Below are 23,991 nucleotides of genomic sequence, written 5' to 3'. Positions count from 1 at the left end.
TTTGATTTGGTCTTATTGGTTGAAGAAATAAAGTTGTTCAGATGTTTGTAGCATCACTAACTGCATAGGGGGCGGAGCTTAAAGCAATCAGGAATAATTGGTTACTAATTCCTGAGATGTATTTATGGACAAACTGAAGCTCAAACACAAAAAAGGTCAAACTAGTCACATCAGATTGTAACCATGGTAACACAACAACCTGAAGATTTTTTACCAATAAAATATTTTAATCTAATAAAGAGCTTTATGGTGTTTATGCAGTCCTGGTTGATATTGTAGCCATTTGACATGGAGTTCACGTCCATATTGAATTCCAAAAACGTTTAGAACAATTACAAAGACAATGCTTAAATTAAAATGATTTTTAAAAATGTTTAGCATATATGCTGAATGTAATAAGTTTGATATAACCTCATTTCTTTAAAAAAAAAAAAAAAAAAAAAACCTTTTATACGTTTTATTTTGGCTAAATAATTCGTGTTGACAAGTGTGAAAATCACAGATTATGTAAGTTGTCCTTGTGTTTTCTCTGGCTTTTTTTTAAAGTCTCTGTTGTTATTTTTAGCGCTGCCATCGGTTGTAACTCACTGTGTGTGAGCAGCTATAACTGCGCTGACCCATATTACAGCTGCCAGATTCGGTTTGTAATAACTGTGACGTAACACCGCCGCTGGGGGGCCTGCTTGTGCCTGGCACGTGCTCGCCGACATGAGCCAATTTGATAGCCGCGTGAGGAGAACAGACGAAGGAGGAGGAAGAAAACGATGCAACCTAAAACCGCTTTATGCTGTACTTATAAACATATAACGAGTCATTTTTAACGTTTTATTTATACAGAAGAAGGCTTATTCTACCGCCGAACAGTTCCTCTTCCTGGTTGCTAGGAGACGCAGTGCGGCGTGAGCTGGCGTATTAAATATGTAAATTAGCCAAATGGTGATGCGGCCACAGATTCGAAAATATTTTATTTGAACAAAATACAAATTTGTCCCCGTTTTTATTCAAAGATAGAACACATTACCTTCTTTTTACTAGATAAACTTCCTCTTAATTATTTTGTCTCGATATAATGTATATACTTTACATAAAAAGTAAAAAAAAGATGTTAGCTTAATTTTGAGCAGTTAGCTTATTTCATTTGATACAAAAACCTTAAATATGGTTAAAATACTGTCATTATTTTTCGGTAAAGCGCAGTGAAAACTGTACAGGGTTAAATAGAGGTAATGTTTGACAGCTCCCCCTCCCTTTTCTGTCTCTCCTCTCCTAGCATCTGTTATTCTTCGTATTTTCTCTGAGTCACTGTGTCGGTCGAACCGAACCGGAGCTGTTCAGCAATTTTTCCTGGTTCTGTCTGGCTCCTGTGGTGAAAATACATGATGACTCAGGTGGTTCCGAGGCGTGTTGACATGGCAGGTAAGGCAAAATAAGGTTGAGCAGGGTTTTTCCATCTCACAAAGGGTAATTGTTCTCATAATATGATGAAATAATCGCAGAACTACTTTACAGTGCTGGGTGGCGAAATACAATTCTTGAAGAAAAATGTGTTTGTCAATGCAATAACTGTATGTATGAATTAAATCACTTCCCGCCCTCTTTGTGTAAAATGTTAAAAATTAGTATCTGAGAAACATATTTAAGTTGGAAAAACACTGCTGATTCTTGATCCAGTGTTTTTATTGTTCTTATATTAAGTCTTTTTGTCTGTGCTGTTGGAAGATAAATCAGGCATAACATTATGACTACTTTCAGGTGAAATTATTAACACTGTCGGAGTGGGATGTATTAATCAGCAAATGGACATTTTGTTATTTAATTTGATGGGTTAGAGGCATGAAAAATGTGTAGTAATTTGAATTATTATGGCGAGACGACTGGGAGAAACAATCTCCAAATGAGGAGCTCTGGTAGGTTCTACTGTGTTGTTCACAAAAGCAAATTGGATGTTACTCTAAGCTATATTCTTTAAAATTCTTTTTTTTTTTTTTAAGTTATTTTAGATGTTACTGGCTGCAGGCAGGAATGATTTCCTGTAGCAGTCAGTACAACAGTGATTCTGAATAAGTCTCTGACTGAAAACACAGTGTGATGAAGAAGATACTCTGGGTTTACACAATATTTTCCCATTAAAAATGAAATAATCTGCCTTTTTAAATATATATTTAATAATTATTTACTTAAAATGCTTATTTATCTTGATAAAAAGTTACTTCTTATTTGAACTTATTTAAATTGTACTAGGATATTTGCAGTAAAACGTTAACAGAAATGCTTGGTAAGATGTTGTGTTTTGCAGTGTAATAGGCTGGTGGTCATATTGTTGTATCTAAGCAGTTTTTTCTGTAAAGCCTTTTATCCAGATTATTTTAAAATAAGGTGACACTGTATGACTGTAAGTATGTAAATATTTCACTGGTATGTAATTTAATCCTGCGGTTATTTAAAGTAGATCCAGAACTGTGGTCGGGTTGGGACTAAACTGAGATTTGCATATATTTGCATATCTGATGACTGAGCTGAGAATCTGTTTTTAGATGTTTGTGAGCCTCCATCTGTCCACTGACGTCTTCTGGCTGATTTCATGTCAGTTTGAGAGACTGACTGTGAGAATAGACAACATGGCTGGAGGTTAGCCTCCAAGGGTTCTGCTCAGACAGCTCTGCTTTGACCCTTGACCCTAACCTCCACACATGGATGACAGCTGATTCATTTTATTTTGACTGGCGGCTGTGGATGCAAACAGAAATTGGATTTATTTTTAATGTTGATGATGTGTTTATCTGTAAAATCCCAGCTTTGGTTCCTCCTCCTGCAACACTGACCAGCAGCCGGCATGCATCACCTGTTCAGTCACCGTCCAGCCCTACAGGTAAACGCCAGGAACTCTACTGTTTACCTAAAATAATGCATTTTATTGGAGTTATCTAGTAGATAAATATAGTTTGTAATGTTGTGTTGTGATTAAAATGAAGCTGCTATGACATTTTAATACATTACATGAAGTGAATATTTATCTTCTTTTTCATTTCTCAAGGTTCTCAGCTGAATTTATTTAAAGAAAGACAAGAGAGCAGACAGAGAACACAAGGTCAGTTCTCCAGCAGGTGGCGCCACTTCCAAACACTCTAAAACACTGACAGGGAAAACCATCAATCACAATTTAAAGGCAGCATTTTTTAGTGGGTTTGTGTTAAAAGTATGAACCTTCGGGTCGTAATGATGGTGATGTGTGTGTGTTTGTGTTCCTGCTGGGCGGCCATCAGAGCGGTCGCTGCAGAATAAGGAGCGGCGCGCGCAGCAGCAACTGGAGCGCTGCGCCGAGGAGCGAGGCAGGAAGATGGAGCAGCAGAGGAGGAAGGAGCAGCAGCGCCGGGCGGCGGCCCAGGAGAAGAGACGGCAGCAGCAGGACGCAGAAAAGGTCAGAGGTCACCCCAGGATGGAGAAGATGAAGCTTTATTTAAAACTTTAAAACTACACTAACATAACAACATGAAACCGAACGGCAGCCATGTTTCCTGGTTATAAACTGAGAGAGGGAGCTAAAGCATCCAACCAACCTTCCATCTGTTCATTCATTCATCCATTCATTCATTCATTCATTCATTCATTCATTCATTCATCCACTGTTGTATCCATTCCTCCATCCATCCATCTTTCTGTTTGGTTTTCTCCACTAAGTATTTCTCTTATTTCTCTGTTTTCTTCCTCTCCTGTGTTGCTGAATTACCTGACTTGATCTGTAGCTCAGATTCTGTTTGGTGAACCAGAAAGTGAGGAAGAGGAGAGAAATAATGCCGAAGCTCTTCCTGTCAGTTGACCAAACTGTGTTCATCCCTCTGGCTGAAGCATGAAAACCTCGGCTGAGTTTCTGCATCATGATTCAGATCAGTTTTCCTGAGTAGCTCCACATCTGCAAACAGGAGATTAATAATCCAGTCCGTCCTGATAATCCAGGCAGATCTTCTTTTAAAACTGTGTTTAGCTGCTGGATTTGAGATTCTTAAAGTTCCTTCCAGTTAACGACTATTTGGCTTTTCCTGAAGTCTCATTTATGATTCCAACTATGCAGTAAAAGCACTTCAAACCAGGAAGCTTTTGTCTGGTTTTATGGCTCTGTGGTCTTTATTTGAGAGAGCAGAGACATGCAGCGAATCAATAGAAACCGGACCTGGCACAGATCGCCTCCTTTATGGTTAACCTGCTTTACTTTAAAGCTTTTTATAAACAAATACATCAAATTTATGTGAAGTGTCAGTACTCACATGACTGATCCTCCATCTTGCTTCTGAGTGACTTTAAGGACGTCTGGTGATTAATTTGAGCAGAAAATACTGAAATAGGATATTTATGAATGAAGGAGTTTATTTTAATATAGTAGGGAGTTGATCTGGATCTGATGTGTCAAACATCAGTGATGTTGGATCCTGATCATTCAGAAATTAAATGTATTTAAGACGAATACTGTTGAACCTCAGCATGTTTCTGTAAGGTCACTTCAGTTTTCAAGTATCAAAAATTACAAATAATTCTGAGAATATAGTATTTTAATTTCAAAACTGAGTAATAACTAAAAAATAAAAAATGTTTTTCCTCATTCTTAAATAACTAAATTAAACAGGTCACTAAACTGACAAATAAACGTACTTTCTGGCATCACTATTATTATTTACTTTATGAATATCAAACATAACGTTGTTAGTGGAGGACAGAGCGACATCAGGACTGGATGTTGTGTTTGTAAATGTGCCATTTGTTTGCTGTCAGCCCCACTCATGATGTAACGACGTAACGATTGGTCGGCCACCGGGGGAAATGACATCACTTTAATTTCCCATTTCCTGGACCAGACGGTCGATGACAGCACAGCTAAAGACAGATATGAGATCAATGTGTCAGAATACAAAGAATGAAAAGCTGAACATCAAAATTATCTGTAAATGATTGTTATAAATCACGTTTACAAGCAAACCACATAAATTAGTTTTGGATCTGAACATTGGACGCCATCTTTGTTTTTAAAATCCTTCTGTCAGCTGATATTAGTTATTATTAGGTTTATAACATGTAGGCCTGTTGAAATAAACAATAAATTAATTAATATATTGACAAATTAAAATGAGCTCAAACATTTTTATTTGCATGATTTATTATTTTTATCTTTTCTCTTTAAAAACCCGGGTGATAAAAATCTTCAGTTTGGTGTTTTGGGCTCATTTAGTCCTTATTTTGTTTCCAGAGACTTCATGATTCCTTTTAGTTGTTGTTTCTGGTTTTTTGTTTTTTTAGTTTGGATATTTAAAATGTCTTCCAGTTCCAGTGTTCAATGTTATTCAGAATTTAAAGTTTATTTATGCATTATTATGGCATGAAAATAGTCTCAAAACAATAATATTATTGTTCTGGGATAATTTATCGTCCAGTAAAGTTTGTTTTCATGACTGATATGTAAATAAACTTCTTCTCAGTCGAGTATTTAACCTACTAGTTGTCAGAAAATGATTTAAATTAGTTAATTATGGCTACCAGAAGCGCATTTGCCTTGTAAATATCCTGGATTAACACAGATTTGCTCCTTATTATTGAAACCGATTCTTTATTAGTGCAGAAGAGGAAATGTAACAGATATTGGTCAGAATTAGATCACTCAATAAGCACTGGACTGGCTGCATTTCATCCTGATTGGATGTATTTAATGAGTAATTGTAGCTCTGATTTGAGTTTCTCCCTGTCCTGCATCAGGATGCAGCAACAGCCTCTGCTGCAGTCGGCTAATCCATCCCCAGCAGCCGCTCCGTCTTTGATCTGCTTCTGTTTCAGTTTCTGTCCACTTCTGCCCCCGTTCTCGGCGCTGCACCCCCTCCGTCCTCCTGCAGTGCGTGACTCTGCATGCAGCTTCAGCAAACCCCCCTCAGTGCTGAGCCGGGGCATTTCCAGCCCGTATAAACAGGCAGTTAACTGGAGCAGCTGGCAGAGTGTCGGCGCAGCTGCTGCAGGTCTGGGGAGGAAAATATCTGAAGAAAACGTTCAGAATAAAAACAGTAACCAGGGCTGAATGTCTGCAGCATGGAAACAATGGAATACAAAAACAAATTAATCATTTAAAGTACAATAATTCTGATTTTAAAAACCAGGACAGTCTGAGCTTTTCACATGTTGATGTTAGAATTATTTTTTAGCTACAGATGCATCTTTTGCTACAAATAATGAAGCTTTCACTAAACTAATCAATCAAGTTTATTTGTACGGCACATTTTCAAAGTGCTTTACATTTACAAAGCTATAGAGAAAAACTGAACAGTTACATTTTAATGAGCCAGATCATAACAGCAGATCTGTTGGTCAATGTTTGTAAACTACAGAAACATTGTAGTTTCTGTAGAAAACTACAGAATGCTGTTAATGAACTTTAGGGAATAAAATGTTGATTTTCTTATTTTTAAAAAATTAGTTGATTTATTTGATTATTTGTAGTTTTATGTATTTCTAATGTATAAAATAAGATTTAGTGGTTAATTGAGAAATCTGTAGAATTATCTGATTAATCGATTAATAGAAAAATCGATCATTTGTCAGAATAATTGATTATTAAAATGATTATTAGTTTCAGGAAGCAGATGACTGACAAATGAGCAACATCCTGTGCTACAAATAACTGAAAAATTGTCAGAATAATTATTAGATTAATTAATTAATCATCAGAATAATTGATTAATCATCAGAATAATTGATTAATTGTCAAAGTCATCAATATAATAATCGATTACTAAAACAATAATTAGTTCCATCCATAGAAACGCCATCCTGTTGCGGCACTAAATATTTTTCTGTCCATTTTATGTTTTTAAGTCATAATTCAGCTGCTTCTTTATATTTTTTATTGGATTTCTGCTTTAGTTTCAGATTAAATATTAAAAAAATAATAATTTAATCAAAATATCTTGAATAATGTCGTGTGTGCAGCTCGATTTTCTGTTGAAACAAATGTCAGAATAATGGCATAAAAACACAATATTAAGTGTTTTCATGTGTGTGTGTGTGTGTGTGTGTGTGTGTTGGGGGTTGGTGACAAGCTGCAGCTGGCCCCTCCTGCCAGGCAATGTGCTCTGTCATTAGAGAGGGAGTGGGCGATCGAGGTAAAGAGAGGGAGGAGAGAGAGGGAGTCAGAGCCGGCAGACGGGCGAGCGAAGGCGCGGCGCTGCCGTATCATGACCCTCTGACTGACAGACCGGAGGACGCAGGGGGAGACGCTGCTGTTGCACGCGGTTGCCATGGCGCATCCGTCTCCGAGCGCATCGCCCGGCGTCCGTCGCCGTAGCGATGGCTCGGTGAGAGAATGTCTCTTCTTCCCTGTTTCTGAACGCAACGAGCAGGAGAGGCTGGAGGCCCTGGTGCGCCGGAGAGCCGGGGGCGCCGAGCGACGCGGCGGCGGTGGCTGCGGCGGCGTGGAGGCCTGGGAGCAGCTGGACAACAGGCCCAAACGCTGGACCTGGGGCGGGCCGCCCGACGGAGCCGAAGGTGAGTTCAGCCTCAGACGGGAGCTTTGTTGTGATGGTGATGATGTCATGGGAAGACTGGGAGTAATGGAGGGATGGGGGATGGAGAGGAGGAGTGGAGGTCAGGTGGAGAGGAAGAGGGGGATGGTTGGATGGAAGGAAGGGTGGAGACATGAGAGAGGAGGAAGTGATGATGTGAGGAGGAGAAGTGATGTAGGAAGAAAAGGGTGTGGAGGCTGCAATGCAGGAGCAGAAACCTCACAGGGCTTCGCATCATCCGACATGAGCAGGTAACGGCTTCACCGCTGCTGGTCGGGGCTACAGGTGTGTGTGTGTGTGTGTGTGTGTGTTTTATTCCCCTGCTGGGAGACACAGAGTCTCACCTTGAGCACAAGGCCACACGCAGAAACTCAAAGTGCGACATTACGGCTCGTTTCCTTCCTGATTCACGGTGTTCTGTTGTTGTTTTCTCCGTCAGCTCTGGACCGCCGCTGATTTTATCCATCAGTTGTTCTCAGCTGAGGCGATCTGGTTCTGATCCGGGGACAGGGTCCGCCCAGCGGCGGCTCTGGTTCTGATCCGGGGACAGGGTCCGCCCAGCGGCGGCTCTGGTTCTGATCCGGGGACAGGGTCCGCCCAGCGGCGGCTCTGGTTCTGATCCGGGGACAGGGTCCGCCCAGCGGCGGCTCTGGTTCTGATCCGGGGACAGGGTCCGCCCAGCGGCGGCTCTGGTTCCGATCCAGCTGCCTGATCCGGTATCTGTGGCCCACTGCAGCAGAAGCAGCAGCATCTCATCTTTCAGCTACGGGACGGAGATGATGGGCTGCGTACTCAGAAACTCACATTTTCTGCATCACAAATGTTTCTAAACTGATTTATTGGATGGATGAACTACAAATTTAATCTGTTAAATTAGGAATATAATGGATTAATTATGGAAATGCATCCAACTGTTTTATTTTGATTTTTAAAGCATCAAAATTGAGAGTTGTGATGGACCAATTACCAGTCAAAGTTTAGGGGTCCAGTGTGGAAAAAAGCTAAGAGTTTCCACCACTTCCTCTCCGGCAGCAGGGCGTAAAAATGACAGTTTTTACACCAAATCTGATTTTCAATTTTAATCGGTTTTCTTTTTCTCCCTTTCTTTTCATCAAAAGAAAAGAAAACATTTATTTTTCAGTCATCCTTCTGGGAGCTGACAAATAAATAAAAGCTGTAAAACAAGATGGTGGCAGAGCGCATTGATGAGGAAAAATTATTCTCCGACAATTTTCTGTTGGATTTGAAACTGTGAACGTAAATGTTTTCTCTTTTGTTTCTAAAAAATCAGATTGTTTTGTACAGCTTCAGGTTCTGACTGGCTCAGAAAGCGTCAGCAGGACGGGATGTTGTGTGAGGTTTGGCCTTTAGCTGAGTATTTTAATGTGGACGGTGGTCAGGAAAAGGTTTTTATTCAGGAGGTTGTATCGATTATCCTCCAGTTTGGTGTTGATCTTTGAGCCGCCTCTTCATCCTGTTTGCTCTGCAGCGGCTAAAAGCTGCAGTCGATCAGGATTTGGATGCATTACAAGCAGCATGACGACCTAATAAAGGCCGACAGATCAGACAGGAACAGTGGAGACAATAAGTCAGTTAAAACAAGCTCATTCATTTCCATTTTCTCTCTTTAATGGATGATAAAACTTTTCAGTCTTTGGTCTCAACTAGAACAATTTTGAGACGTTATAATTATTATTTTTTTAAGTTTATTTATTTTGGATATTTAAAATGTCTTCCAGTTCCAGTGTTAAATCTTCATTAGGATTTGAAGTTTATTTATCTTTGAGGATCTATTTTTGCATTATTACTCTGTTATTATTATCATGTTAATTTAAAATGGTCTCAAGACAACAATATTATTGTTTATCCCAATAATTTCTGAGACAATTCATCATCCAGCATAATTTGTCATCCTGACAAACCTCTGAGGTTTATCTGTGTGTCGCACTGCAGTTTGGATTGATTTCCTCTCTAATCTGTAAGAAAAACCTTATTTCATGCTTTATTGGGTTCAAATTGGGTCCAGCATTACTGCGTCTAACTGCAGTGATAAACAGAAACCTCCTTCCTCTGTTCTGCAGTGATTAATATTTATATTTACTGGATTTACCTCCATATTTGACCACTTATTTAGTTTGATTCTGTAAATGTTGCACAGTCCAAGCTGCATGAAATAATTAGATTTCTGATACATAAACAAATGATTTAAATGAAAATCTAAAAACGTAGAAAAAGATCTAAGCAAATAAAAAACCGGGATACAAATGGCTAAAAATATGAAACATATTTCTATACATTTTCCCATTTTTTAGCAGATTCAGTTACTTCTTTTACTTCTTTTCTTACTGCCTGAGCTAACTCCAGCATTCTGGAAGAGGAAGTGACATCAGAGCTTCTTTATACCAAACAAAGAGATGAAAAAATGGATCCAGATGAGAAGTTTGAGCCTCTGCTTGTGCGATGTGACGTTTTCCTGTCATTTCATGGCGGATATTTCTGTAGCATTATTTTGCCTGAGTTAATTCTGCTTCCTGCTCAGATGGACGATAGTTTGGCCGGATTCTTGGGTGTGTGTCGGTGTGTGAATGCGTAACGCTTTGCTTTTTCCGCTCTGCTTCGCCTGCTGCCAGGTAACCCTCAGACCCCGCCCCGCCATGCCATTGGCTCCGCTCAGCCCAATGAGCTTCCTGCCGCTTCCAGCGCCAGCCAATCCCGTAACGGTACTGACCTGATGACTGTGTGTGCCACGCCCATCCCGCCTCCTCTGCAGCCGCCTGCATGCATGCGCCGTCTTTGTGTCGTCAAACCGGCTGTGGCGTCGTCCTGAAGTGTGTTTGTGACGTTTATTGGCTGTAAATCAGCAGCAGTGATGGTGAAAATCTCTGCAAAGGCATTTCACGTCTACGTCCATTTTTCACTCACTGTCTAATCTAAATATTCCAGATAACATAACCTGTTCAAATATTGCAGTAAACAGATAAACTTACTACTGTTAATGCAGAATCTGCTAATGCTAAGGAGTCCCTGCTGCATGAAATTATGACATATCTTACTGGGAAGGTAAAATAAAAAACAATAAAAACAGTAGAAAATTACCAAGATAAACAAAAATGCAAAAATGATTAAAAATGCAAAATATAAATGGAAAAAAATGATATAAAATCAACTCCAGTGTTTCTGGAAACATAATTTTACTTTGACAGTAAAATAAGAAAATAGAAACAATGGAAAATTAATCAATACATGAATACATAAAATATAGAAAAATAAAAATAAGAGAAAAATAGATTCGTTTAGTTTATAAATGTATATTTGTCTAATATTATCCCTTTTTAGCAGATTTAATGAATCGTTTTCTTTCATTATATTCACTTTTATTGTTTTGTTTATATTTTTAATTTATATTTGATCAAATGGAAGCTGGTTTTGTTTAAAAATACAAATTAATCAATAACACCTGCATGTTGCCTTTCCACCAGTCAGTTTTTGTCTTATTAGTATAAAAAGTAAATAATTTTTGATTAATTCTGGAGATATAATGAAAAAATCCCATCCAATTGAATTCGATCTCTTTTGCTTTGTGGTTCTGATCCGTATTGGAACCGGTCAGCTGTTTTCTAAATGCCACTGATTGTGATGCTTGTTGAAAGCTAAACGCGTCCTGCTGCTGTGTGGCGTTTATGGGAGTCATGTGACTTCATTATGTGAGCAGATCATAGGAAAGGACTTTGATTTATTTGTTGTCTAAGAGGAAACAAAACGTTTTCAACGCAGGTCTAAATTTATTCATGACTGGAATAAAATGTTCAGTTTTCTTTCTGTGGGGGAAAAAGTCCAATTGAAACAGATAAAATCTGCTAAGATGCTAATTTGCTCCCATGTTTTCATTTTATACCTGTAAACAAATGATTTAGTGTCCATTTTCTTATTTTTCCTTATTAGTTTGATGTTTTTCTAGTTTAATATTTTCATTAATCATGGAAATAGATTTTCTGCATACTAGATCACATTATTTTGCAGAATTGATTTCCTGCTGGTTAATATAATTTATTGAATTTAGTTTTGACTAAAATCAGATTAAAGAAAATTACTTTAATTGGTAATTTATCAAAGCAGTAACAAATGTCTCAGGGTGAATTTAAACGTCTCCATTTTCCCCTCTGAGAAATCTGTAAAGAACAAAATGGTAAAATGATAAAAACAAATTAGTAGAAAATAAAAGAACTATCGATCAGCAAAGTGAATCTTTGTCTCCACAGTAAATAAAGAAGTGAGGAGAATGATCAGGACTCAGTCATCCTGATCACAGGCGGCTGCTCCTCTTCCTGTCCTCCCTGCTTTGTTTAGCCATCCATGAACATGATTCTCAGCAGGGAGTCCATCCTATAAACCACTATGGTTCACACACACACACACGCACATCATGCCAGACATTTAGCCTGTAGCTATCTATCACCAACGCCCAGACCAGACAGCATCTACACATATTTTAATCGTTGCTGCCCCATTTTACTCATCAAAAGCTGCAAAAATACAGATTTTTCTTTTCTTCTTTTGTTTTCTCATTTTGCTGCTACAGAAAATATGTGCAAATTTACAAAAACTGTTATAAAAATGACTCTTGCCTTTCTTATTCTGGTAACCATGGTTACAACATCGTTAACACGATGTTGAATAATTAATGATCTAATCTTGTCAAAATTATTAATTGTTCAATTTGTGCTGAAATCAAGCTAATAAAGAAACCTGATATAATTAACACAGAATGACATGTAGATAAAATCAAAGTAATTGTTTTATTTTAGTAGATGAATAAAAATGGGTTTGATAATTGAGCCACAGCTGAAACAACATCAGAAATAAAAAACATCAAAGAAAACATCAAATGACAAAGATAGACACACAACAATATAAAGGAAATAAAAATGCAGTTAAAAACATAATAAAACAGATAAAATCAATACTAATAGTTGATTAAAATCTAAATTTGTCATAATAATGTGTTTCTAACTCATGAATTTAGAGTTACTACAAAACATTTGTCATACTTCTGCCTTTCTTTTCTAGTTTTAGGTAAATATCACTCAATCGTCGCCTGTAGAAACATTTTTCTTCTGTAGCATTTATAATGTGATCTTGAGCTAAAATGCTGCCGTTTTTTTGGACATGTCCAAAAATTTCTCCTCATGTCTTTCAGAAAATATCGCACAGCTAGAAATATTTAAATATACTGCAAACATTTTGCAACAATAACCCAATAATAACCTTTGGTTTCTGTCATGCTAAGCTATGCAGACTCTCTATCTGCACTGATGGGAATAAACTCACCTCAGAATGCTAAATGCTTACAGAGGAAGTCCGATCTGATTTCTGAGCAGTTTAAGCATCTGACCACTGGAACAATGAAGGAAATGTTTCAAGTAGTTGAATTTTCAGCCTGCAGTCAAATGATGATTAAATGTGAAAAACAAAGAAGAAAAACCAGATAATAATATGATGACAAAAAGTAACTTACCCCATCCTGCCATACCATAAACACATCATACAAAATGATAACAATAGACAAACCTCAGAGACATAAAACTCAGGATTATTGCAAACATTTGGGTTAAACTGGAAGTTTTGTGTAATCTTATTTTGTTTTAAATAAGAAAAGTGAGTAAAATATGTTTAAAAAATTCTCCTCCTTCAAGTTCTTCTGCATTCTTCATGTTAATCTTCATTCATTTAATTTTTACACAGGAATAATGACAAATGTAACTGAATGAAATTACTGGTGCAGTAATTTTTGATTTTATTTTACTGAGCTGTCTGATAATAATTCTGAATATAGAAAGATTAAAAGATTTTAAAGCTGACTAAACAGACCGAAATTACATATTTTATGAGCTTTGGGATTCAGCTGCTTACAGACTTTAATATGAACCTTTAATTATTCATGAAGCACCTCAAAACAGGAAGTACAGCTTGTTATTTCTAATAAATTAATCCATTTTCTGATCAGACCGAGTCATTTTTATTAGATATGAGGGTCCATGGTGCCTTCAGGTGCCGTAGGACACATTACCTCTCAGTTTCATGGGAGTGCAGTGACTGATTTTCTGCCATCTTCCTCCATTTCATGATGAAGCGCCTCTGCTGCTTCACGCCTGCCTTGCATCCAAAGTTAATTCATGCAGCGGCTCATCGACCTGCAGGATGATCTTCTGTGTGAGCAGTTTGGTGTTTGTTCTCTGGTGTTTCCAACACATTCTGGTGTCACAAACGCAGCGGGAAATCAGCCGTGGATATTTCTGTGGAAATAACTAACCAGTGGGGGTTTTTTGTTGTTTTTTTTAATAGTAGTTGACTTCTTGTCTCCACCAACGATGGATCAGCCAATCAACAAACAGCTTTCCAGCTCCTCAGCGGCTCTCGACTCCCCAGAGAGAGGTGAGACCAAATATGGCAGAACAGGAAGCAGAACAAGCCGATCAATGGAGGATAATTGAACGATTACAATCACATGACAGATTTCACTTTAGGACAGACAAAATAAGACTGTTGTAATATCTAAAGCTGCAAGCTATCTGGTGAACAAGTAACTGCGATGTTATTATTCTGATCAGGTTTTAAAAGAAAACCTTTGAATAAAGATAAATACTTTAAAAAAATATTTTTTGTAGCACTTTGTTCTTGTGCTCGATCAGGATTGGATTATTTCTTAATTTCTTTTGTTTTAGAATTTAAAATTGAGAAAAAACAAATAGCTAAGGACCAACTTTTTCTCAAAACCTTTCAAGAAATATTTTGTTTTATTTACATTTATGATTTAACAGATGCATCTTTGGGTTAACATGCTGGATGTGACATTATGGTTGAGAATGTTTTTTGTAACATGTTTTCTTTGTGTCATTGTGTCTGTTATTTATTTTTTTGTTCCTGTGTTGGTCTGTGACCTTCAGTGTCCTCTGTGTCCCGTCGAACAGCTTCCCCCAACAACAACAGATCCTTCAGGAGTTCCTCCAACCGCAGAAGCATCGCCGGATTCCCCGAGGAAAAAGCCAAAACACCAACGGTCAGAAGAAAAATAAAGATCTTTTCTTGTTTTCTGGTTACCAGATCATCACCAATAACTAGTCACCTTATTCCAATTTGACATCATATTAATCAGCAGCTGCTGCATGAAATGGGTGTTCAAGATAAATTATATTATCTTAATAATTGTAAGGTAATATATTAAAAGTGCCACTAGGCTTGTCACAATACCAAATTTATAAACAAGTTACTGCAATAAATTATTATTTTGTTGTTTTGAGATCATTTAAGAAATATAATAATGCAAAAACTCATCCTATTCAACAAACTTTAAATACTGATCGACATTTAACACAGGAACTGGAAAACAACAGGAACAACAAGAACAACAATTCTGCTTCTGTTGTTTCATAAATAATTTTCATAAAAATTATTTATAAAATTTCTGTAAGCAAAACTGTCCTTTAAAAAATAAAATAAAACAGATGAGAATAAATCACCAAACTGAAAACTTTTATCATCCAGTTTTTGGTAGAAAGAGAGAAACTGTAAATTATGGAAATGGAAATTATTGAGTTTATTTTAATTTATCATGCGTTTAACTGATTTATTGATTATAGACAGAATCCAAACACTATAATCAAGTCAGAATAGCACTTCTTCAACATATCTTTACTGAAGTAAAAGTAAAAAGTATCCATCCAAGAAATTACTCAAGTAAAAAGTGTTTGGTAAAAAGTACTCAATCACTGAATAACTGATCAAATTATCAATCATTTAATATTTAAAAATTAATCATATGGACCAAACATAAAGTTAAGTGAAAATGTTGGTATTTTAGGGACCAAAATGACAAAAATTCATATAAAAAATAACAAAATCAGGAAAAAGAAACTTTATGAAACTTTAACAGAAACTGCAGGTGTGTTTGTGTCTGGTTTGTTTTTCATTTAGTGGGTAGAAAATTCAGAAATGTTACTTTAATAAGAGTAGAGATACTTCAAAATGAAAGTACTCAAAAAGTAGCATAGTAAAAATACTCCTAAAGTAAAAGTAACTAGTTACTATCCAACTCTGTCTATTTGAGTTACTGGATGTGATTGCTATTAATTTATTAGTATTTTTTTGTCTCATCAGAGTTTATTTGATAATAAAAAAGCTGATTATTATGTCAGTAATAATTATAAATGTGACCCGTAGGGGGAGACACCCAACACTCCAGTCCGTAGTTCTTCCTTTAAGGCCAACAGTAAAGGCCACGCTGCCTCGAAGCGGTATGTAGTCGCACAAACTCTCTTCCGGTCCGGTTCCTGCTCCACATGACGGCACGCTGTCCCTACAGGGTGAGGTCCAATCGGAGCCGCGCCCAGTCGCCCTGCTCCCCTGGACAGTACCCCCCCTCCCCGCTGCGGCAGAGGGCCCCCACCCCCGGCGGCGACGACAGGGGCAACAACGAGAACAAAGGTCACGGCACTCTGGAGAGGAAATCTGCCAAATCTGAAGCTCCAGACAACAAGAAGCTCAGCAAATCCAGCAGCAGAGAGCTGAACGCAGGTTATTATTAATATCATCTTCTCTAAACTCTAACAGTATAGCAAAGCTTAGACAAACACAGGCATAGCATTTACCATAAATGTCATCAAACAAGTGAAAGATAAGATCATGTTTACAGTCTAATGAGTCTTAAAGGGGCAGTACCACGTAAAATCTAATTGTTTTAGCTTCCCATCAAGTTATAAAAATTTTCCCTCATCAAAAACAAACCTGCAGTGTTGCTTTGATTCCTTCATGCATGTTTGAGAAATCTTTTAATCTCCATGGCAACCATTCAGCTGCTGAATGCCTGGGTGGACCTAGGTCCGCCTTTGAGTCACAGCTCCTCCCCCCACTCAGCTCCTTCAGACTAGCCAGCAGCAATTAGCAGACACCTTCTAGAACTGCTGAGCTCATTATGAGCTTCTGCTTAGAGAAACACCACTAAAACATTAAAGGGTTAATAGAGGAGCCATTTTGGCATGACCTCCTGAAGACTGAGCTTCAGAAACACCAGGAGTTTTTAAAGAGACAGAGACCCAAAATTCAAGGAATCAAATAACAAAGAGAATTTCTCTTAGGTCACATTGAACATATGCAGCTTTTTTATAACAACTGAAAGCAATATAATTACTCAATTGTTCTATAAAATGTGACTATGTGGCTGGAAAACACGTACTGCCCCTTTAATGTGTTTGAAAGGTAGCTGGGTTGATCGAATGATCAAACAAAATCTGTCTTTTAATATTGTTTAGGTTAAAATTTTTACTGGTTTCTTTAGCACTTCTGATTGTTCATGTAAACAGGGGTTAGGGTTAGGTGTATATTTGCTATTTAATTAACAATGTTTCTTTAAAAAGAAGAAAGAATGTAAGAACAGGAAACAGAGATGCTGCACAAGCAGACTTCAAAATAAGAGCATGAATATAAACGTCTAACTACCTGAAGAATTCTTAACTTCAACACAGGCGTCGAACTTTATTCAACTGAAAGTTTCTAAAACAACCAAGTAAATGAATTTAATAACTCCACAGAGTCACCAGGCACGCCCAGCGGCCGCAGCGTTGGCGGGACCACGGATGCCGAGGAGGCGTCCCGGCTGCTGGCGGAGCGACGGCGTCTGGCCCGGATCCAGAAGGAGCAGGAGGAGAGGCAGCGGCAGGAGGAGGAGAGGTGAGAGAGTCAGTCAGCCTATCTGGGATCGGCTTATACTGTCTGACACCACAGCTGCTAGGAACAAAGTATGAAAACCTGCTGGAGCTCAGATCAAGAAATTAACACGGAACAAGAGATAGAAAAATCTAAATGAATATCAGGTCAGGATCTGAGCTGTGAAACATCATCGTTCGTGTTTTCTTCAGGCTGAAGGCGGAGGAGGAGCAGAGGAGGCAGGAGGAGGCCAGGGAGCGCCAGGAGAGAGCGGCACGGGAGGCCGAGGAGGAGAGAGCGAGGAAGGAGGAGGAGAAGAGGAGCAGAGAGGAGGAGGAGAGACGACAGAAGGAGCAGAGATGGAAGAACATGCAGGACCAGCTGGACAGAGAGGTCAGTAGATTTATGTAGATCAGATATAAACTGAGCCAAAACATATAACAATATAAAGTAAATGAACCAAAATCAAACCAGGATCTGATGTTCCCAAATGGCTGCTAACATATCTGCAGATCCCACACATGCTGGACATGAGCTGCCTTTTTTTAAATGTTCTGTTTTAAAGTTTTCTGACGTTTAGCCAATATAAATAATTTTCGTTACCCTAACTAACCTAAAACAGGAAACATTTGGTCTGATTTAAAAATGTGTTTTTATTCAGAGTAGGTAAATATGAGGTTTTGGCTGCTTAAAGTGAGTGACTGCGTGTCTTTCAGCGGGAGGAGGCCTTCCTGCGCGCGCAGAGGGAGGCTGAGAGGAAGAGGCAGGAGAGGGAGCTGCTGCACATCCAGGAGGAGCAGGAGAGGCAGCAGAGGAAGAAGGTACCGAACGGCTCCGCTTTGCTTCCTCCTTCAGCCAGACGGGGAAAAAAGCAGCTCCATCACTGATCATGTCCAAATCCAATCTGACCATTTACCAAAATAAAAACTGTCTTCTTGCTCAAATGATGCTAAAACAAACCAAAATCGAATATATTTCCAGACTAAAAACGTTTTTCATCTTAAATGCTAAATGTATATAGTTTCTGCTCTGACTGTGTTTCAGCAAATGACCTCCTTGGACTCTGTATAATTGATTAATTAATGATTAAATTATTTCAATAATTGATTAATCTGATTGGTCGTTTCAGCCCTAATTGTGTTGAATCTGTATTTCAGAGAATTGAAGAGATTATGAAGAGGACGAGGAAGAGCGAAGTGGATCCTCCATCTGGAGCATCAGGTAAATATTCAGTCAACCAACCGTATCACAGCTGAAATTAAATCAGTTTATTTTCATGGTTTTGGCCAATAAGATGTGGCAGATTCTGACTTTTTGGTGATCGCTCCAAAAGCAGGAAGTGTACTACAGCGTAGGGCATTCTGGGTAAATACAACAAAAACAAGCACGTTAGCCTAGTGCTAGCGCAACAAATGGCTCTCGGTTTTTAGACAAAGACGAAGATAAATTCTCCAACCACTAAGATCTGATGCCTCCGTTTTTGTTTACAGAAAGTTGTGTTCAGTGTCTCATTCAGAGGTTTTTGTGTCGTTTCCTTTAGGGGGTTTTGGTGCAGCGCCCCCACAGGCGAGGAGGGGAACGGGTTTTCAAAGGTTTTGGTTTGTGAAAGCAAATTGCAGCATCTGAAAACACATGTTGCAATTTTGGTGAAAAAACTTTTTAAAACACTGAGAGAACAAAAGGTTAAAAGTTGAAAAAACACCTGATAACACAAAATTGGAGAGTAGTAGGAAAAAGTAGCAAGTGAGAAGTGTTTTGTCTTCCAATAGCAGCACAATTACAGAGCTAGCTCAGAATAACCTGGTTCTAGTTTTAATCTAGAAGGAGTCAGGGTGTCTGCCTGATGAACCTTTGAAAGTCTGGCCTGGACGCCAAAGGAAATGTGTGTAATGTGTGTATTTATCTGTGATATAAATGACTAAAACTTCACCATGATGAAGGAGCAAAATGAATCCCACAATCTGCACAGATTATTTCTGCTTCCCTCTCATCACTAGATGCATGTTCAGGATTTCCTGAGCTGCTTTTCTGTGATATTTTCCTCCTGAGCGTTTTAGTCTGCAGTGTGACTCAGCAGTGTTAGATGAGCAGAGAAACATCGCCCCCTATCTGCAGGCAGGAGGAACAGCAGCGTTCCTGACCTTATCTCGGCGATGCAGGAAGAAATGATGATCAGTGCAGATTTAAAGCCTGTCCTTCATGTTTCACTGCTGCAATATTCATCATTTTTCTCTGCTGGTTTCATTTCCTCTGACTGATTTTTATTCCTGTTCACATAAAAGCTGCTGAAGTGGAGCTCAGATCAATAAGCAAATTTATTCCCTGTTATTTTATTGTTTTTTTTTACAGCGTGTGATGCTAAAGCTGAAGCTGTTGGCGCCTCAGAGGAAGACGCTCCGACTCCGGCTGAAGCCCCCGTCATCATGCTGGGCCCCCTGGAGAATAAAAGCTTTGTGGACGAGCTTTCTGATGGAGTCCAGTCCATGGATGTCAGGTAAACCCACAAACGTTTCTATTACAGCACCGCAGATCAGGCCTAAAACAGACACAAAAACCACAAAGTTAACTTCACTGTTTCAAATAACTACAAAAATGGATGAAAATGTTGTTATTTTTGGTGGTTTTATTTGTGTCTTTGCTTTAAACATGAATTAAGATTTAAAGTGTTTATGAATAAAATCTGAAAACACAAACAGCAAACAGAGAAATAAACTGAACCTGGATCTGATAATAAAACTAAAAGAAACAATGTAAGTTAGTTTTGTCTTATTTCAGGATATTTACGCTTGAAACCAGACAGTGGGGTTAAACAAAGTACTGATTATCTAATTGGTCATTAATCTTGTCACAATAACAAATAAATCAATCAACTGTAAATTAAAACAAACTCAATAATTTCCATTTGCATGATTTATTGTGTTTCTCTTTTCTCCCTTTGACAAAACTGGATGATAAAAATGTGTTTTTGTCTCAACTAAAACAACTTTTGTTGTTTATTTATTTGGGGTATTTAAAAAGTCTTCCAGCTCCAGTGTTAAATATTCATTAGTTTTTAACGTTTATTAATCTTTGAGAATGTGATATATTATATTGTTGGAATTGGTCTCAAGGCAACAATATTATCGTTTATCGCAATAACTTCTGAGACAATTTATCGTCCAGTAAAATCTGTCATTGTGAAGGCCTAAAGTTTGCTAGATGAATCCTCAGTAAAGTGAGGTGTGGATGCTTCGTGAGGATCAGCGATGGTTTTATTTACTGCGGCTGAAGTGAGTCCCGGTGTTGAACTAAACGTTGTGTCTCTCTGTCGTCGTTGTCCCTGTAAGTTCTCCATCTGTCTCCATCAGCCCCGTCTCCAGGGACGAGCAGGCCAGCGCTCAGGAGTTCTCCCCGGTGGCCGAGGGGCCCGACGGCTACCCGCCCGACCCGCCCATGGACCTGGACGCCCCGGGGCGGGGACGCCCTGGAGCCGACACGCCGCCGTACCCCAGGCTGCAGGCCGGCAGCGGGGTGGGAGACCTCAACAAGAACCTGCTGATCCAGGCGTACAGCGCCGCCTCTGAGTCCGCGCAGCTCATCCACAGCGTCGGCCCGAGCAAACTGGACGTTTAACACCGGTACTGGTTCTGGAAGACCTCCAGAACAATTCAGGCTCAGTTTGAAGCTCTTCTCAGGGAAAGAGTTTGATTTCTGTGTAAAACAGAGACGCACTGATCCACTCTTTTCACTTCCATATCGATGTCGGAGGTTTCGTATCGGCCAATAGTAATACAGAAAAACCGCTGAATTAAATTAAAACATCCTTTTTTTAAAAACAGACATAAATGTACTGAAATACAAATTTATTGTAAAAACACAAAATTCTATCAAGTGTTTTTGGTTTAGTTTCTGGTTCACTCAAAATAAGACAAAACTGACATGCAAGAAACTTTACAGCAAAATATAGGAGCTTATTTTAAATCAATTTTTTAATATAATAACAAAACAATAATAATAATATTATAAAGAAATTTATAATTCATTTGTTTATTATTATAAACAAGTTTCAATTTTATTCCACCATCCATCCAACATCTAAAATGTTTTTGGACTGTAGGAGGAAACCGGAGCGCCCAGAGAGAACAGAGGCATGCAAAGGGAGAAACACATGCAAGTTGACTATATATATAATATAATATAATATAATATAATATAATATAATATAATATAATATAATATAATATAATATAATATAATACATGTTGTTATATGCAAATGATAGTATACCACATATATTATTATATATAAAGTAATATAATAATCATGCTATCATAATAATATCTATGTCTTATTGATATTAACTGTAATAATAATAATAATATATTAATATTGATTTTAAAACGTAATAGTTCAACTGGCAGATTATTTCACCTGTAAAATGGAAAAATGTCTAAATAATCTAGTAGTTTTTCATCAATATTAAGGAATTAATGATTTTTAATAAACTTCCTGTATCTTGCTGAAAAGTTACTTGTAAGTTAGTTTTGTCTTATTTCAAATAAACTGAAATATTTTAACTAGAAACTAAAAAATACTTGTAAACTTTTTTGTTGATTAATCGATTAGTAAATTAGTTGATTATTTTAATTGTGGTTAATCTGATTAATTGTGATTAAATGTAATTAGTCACAATTTCAACCCTAATCACAAGAAATCATTAATAACAGTAATAATCTGGACATAATCATGATTTGAAGCTGTTTTTAGTGTTGCAGAAGTTTGAAAACTTTCAACCCGGTTCAGACGTTTAAATGAGTTTAAATTCTGTTTTCGGCTCCTGATTTTGTCTCTTGTGTCTCGTTGCAGGAGCTACAACAGGAGCAACCACAGCCACCTCCCTCTGCAGCAGTAGTCATCCTTCCCACCAGAAACAAAGTTTAGCATCTGATCTTTCATCCGTGTTTCCGAACCGCACCGGAGGCAGCGCAGACGGGGAAGTCCAACTCACAGAAACATGCTAATGATGTGAAGTTTATGTTTCTGACTGAAAACAAACACTCCTGCCTGCTCAGCAACGTATTTATGACATGAACATGTGAAGGTTCGGGTGTTTAAACTGTAAAAGCTCATCCATAAATCAGGTTCTGATGAAGCCCGGTTTGCATCAGCTTCTCCAAACGTTGTAAATAGATCCGACTGCAGGACGATCAGCAGAGTCGCTCCGACGTGTAGCATCTCCGAGCCGGACTAGCCGGCCGTGTCGTTCCACAAAGTGTCGGTGTTTTCTGACGGTGTTTACCTTCAAACTGCTGGCAGACGCACCCGAGTCTGCAGAGGACGACGGCGACTTTGGGCCTCAGCAGATGGAGGAAAAAAAGTAAATTTACACCAAAAAATCTCTGAAAATTTCTAGAAAAGACAAGAAAATGTCTGAGTTTGAAATGTTAAAATTTGCTACAAAAAACTTTTAGGTAAATCAGAAGTTTTCCAGAAAAATGTGGAAGTTTTTAAATTCGAAAAGTTGCAAATCTGCTACAAAAATCTTGGAAGTTTCAAGGTTTCCAAAGTGAAAACATTTCAGCTTTTGAAACTCTGAAATTTCTGTTTCTGCTAAAAAATAAAATCTGAGATTGATTTAATTTTTTGTTTGTTTTTTCTTGCAAATGTTCTATTTTTCAAACTCAGAAATATCCTTGTTTTTTTTCTTTCCAGAAAATTTCTGAGATTATTCTCAAAGTTCCTGAGTTTTTTTGTTGCTTATTTTTTCAAACTCTAAAATTTCCATGTATTTTTTTGTAGAACTTTTCTGAGATTAGTCTCAAAATTTGTGAGTTTTTGGTAGAAATTTCCTCCTCTTGTTTCTGTCGACGCCGGCCCTGATTCGCTGCTTCAGGGGAGAAACTCCCAGCAGACGGTCATATAGACATGCTAACACGTAGCCTGTAGCTTTGGTCTCGCTGCTGCTTCTCGTTCCACCTGCAGGGGAAACGGAGGGGAAACAGCTCCGTGTTTCATGTTTTTTTCTGCAGGATGAAGATGTAAAGTGTAATTGTCTGGCACTGACTGTAACCACACAAGCTGCAGTTTCTGGCGCACGCAGACGGTAGTTACGTTTCACATCCGCACCTCACCGCCCGTCACCTCTGAGGCCTTTAAACCTCTGTGCATCATCTCACTGATAGTTTCTGCAATAATCCAGAAACCAATAATCTGAACCTACAACTGACTTTAATTATTTACCAGCAGCTCAGACTTTAAAAGATGGATAATTATGATGTTTTCTTTAAAATTCATTATTTATTCCAAAGGGTTTAACAGACTGGGATGTACAGCTCTGTGCTGGGAGAAAAAACAGCCGTTACTTTTGAATTTCAGTGCATTTATTAACATTTCTCTCACCTTCGGCTCGTCTTTCTCCATAAATTTGCACATCATTGAAACCAGTTGGTCCCCATGTATAAACATAAAGGACTTAGCATTTATCCTAATAATTAAACTCTGTGACACTGCAGCTTGGTGGAATATATCATTGTAGATGTGGTGCATGGATACTTGCTGAAAAAGAACAATAAACGTCATCAAACCATTTCCTTCAGTGGACTGGCTGCATTTATACACAGCAGAACCAACATTTTTATCACAGAAATCATTGAAAATCACTTCTGAAGTATTAATCAAAACTCAATCACATTCTGCAAATTATCTGAAAAGAAGATTTCTTTATTTATGAATCAAATATAATTACACTTAATCCACAACAAGATTTCTTATTAATCACCTT

At 38.1% G+C, this 23,991-nt stretch overlaps 1 protein-coding gene across 1 annotated transcript; it reads left to right on the top strand.

Moving 5' to 3' along the window:
• The first annotated feature begins 952 nt into the window (after window positions 1-952).
• map7d2b (MAP7 domain containing 2b) lies at window positions 953-23,800 on the top strand. Its single transcript, XM_044105056.1, is given in 19 exon segments — window positions 953-1,270; window positions 1,272-1,368; window positions 1,371-1,416; window positions 2,795-2,869; window positions 3,035-3,088; window positions 3,264-3,418; window positions 7,371-7,515; window positions 10,163-10,252; window positions 13,875-13,964; window positions 14,477-14,589; window positions 15,750-15,823; window positions 15,892-16,103; window positions 17,117-17,255; window positions 17,444-17,624; window positions 17,948-18,052; window positions 18,389-18,452; window positions 19,581-19,725; window positions 20,558-20,848; window positions 22,077-23,800. Coding segments are annotated over 18 exon segments (2,115 nt in total). The 5' UTR covers window positions 953-1,226; the 3' UTR covers window positions 20,844-20,848; window positions 22,077-23,800.
• The last annotated feature ends 191 nt before the right edge of the window (window positions 23,801-23,991 follow it).

This window comes from Gambusia affinis, linkage group LG21 (assembly GCF_019740435.1).
Source record: "Gambusia affinis linkage group LG21, SWU_Gaff_1.0, whole genome shotgun sequence".
NCBI lineage: Eukaryota > Metazoa > Chordata > Actinopteri > Cyprinodontiformes > Poeciliidae > Gambusia > Gambusia affinis.
Note: the sequence above shows the minus strand (reverse complement) of the source record. Positions and strands in the feature narration are given on the sequence as shown.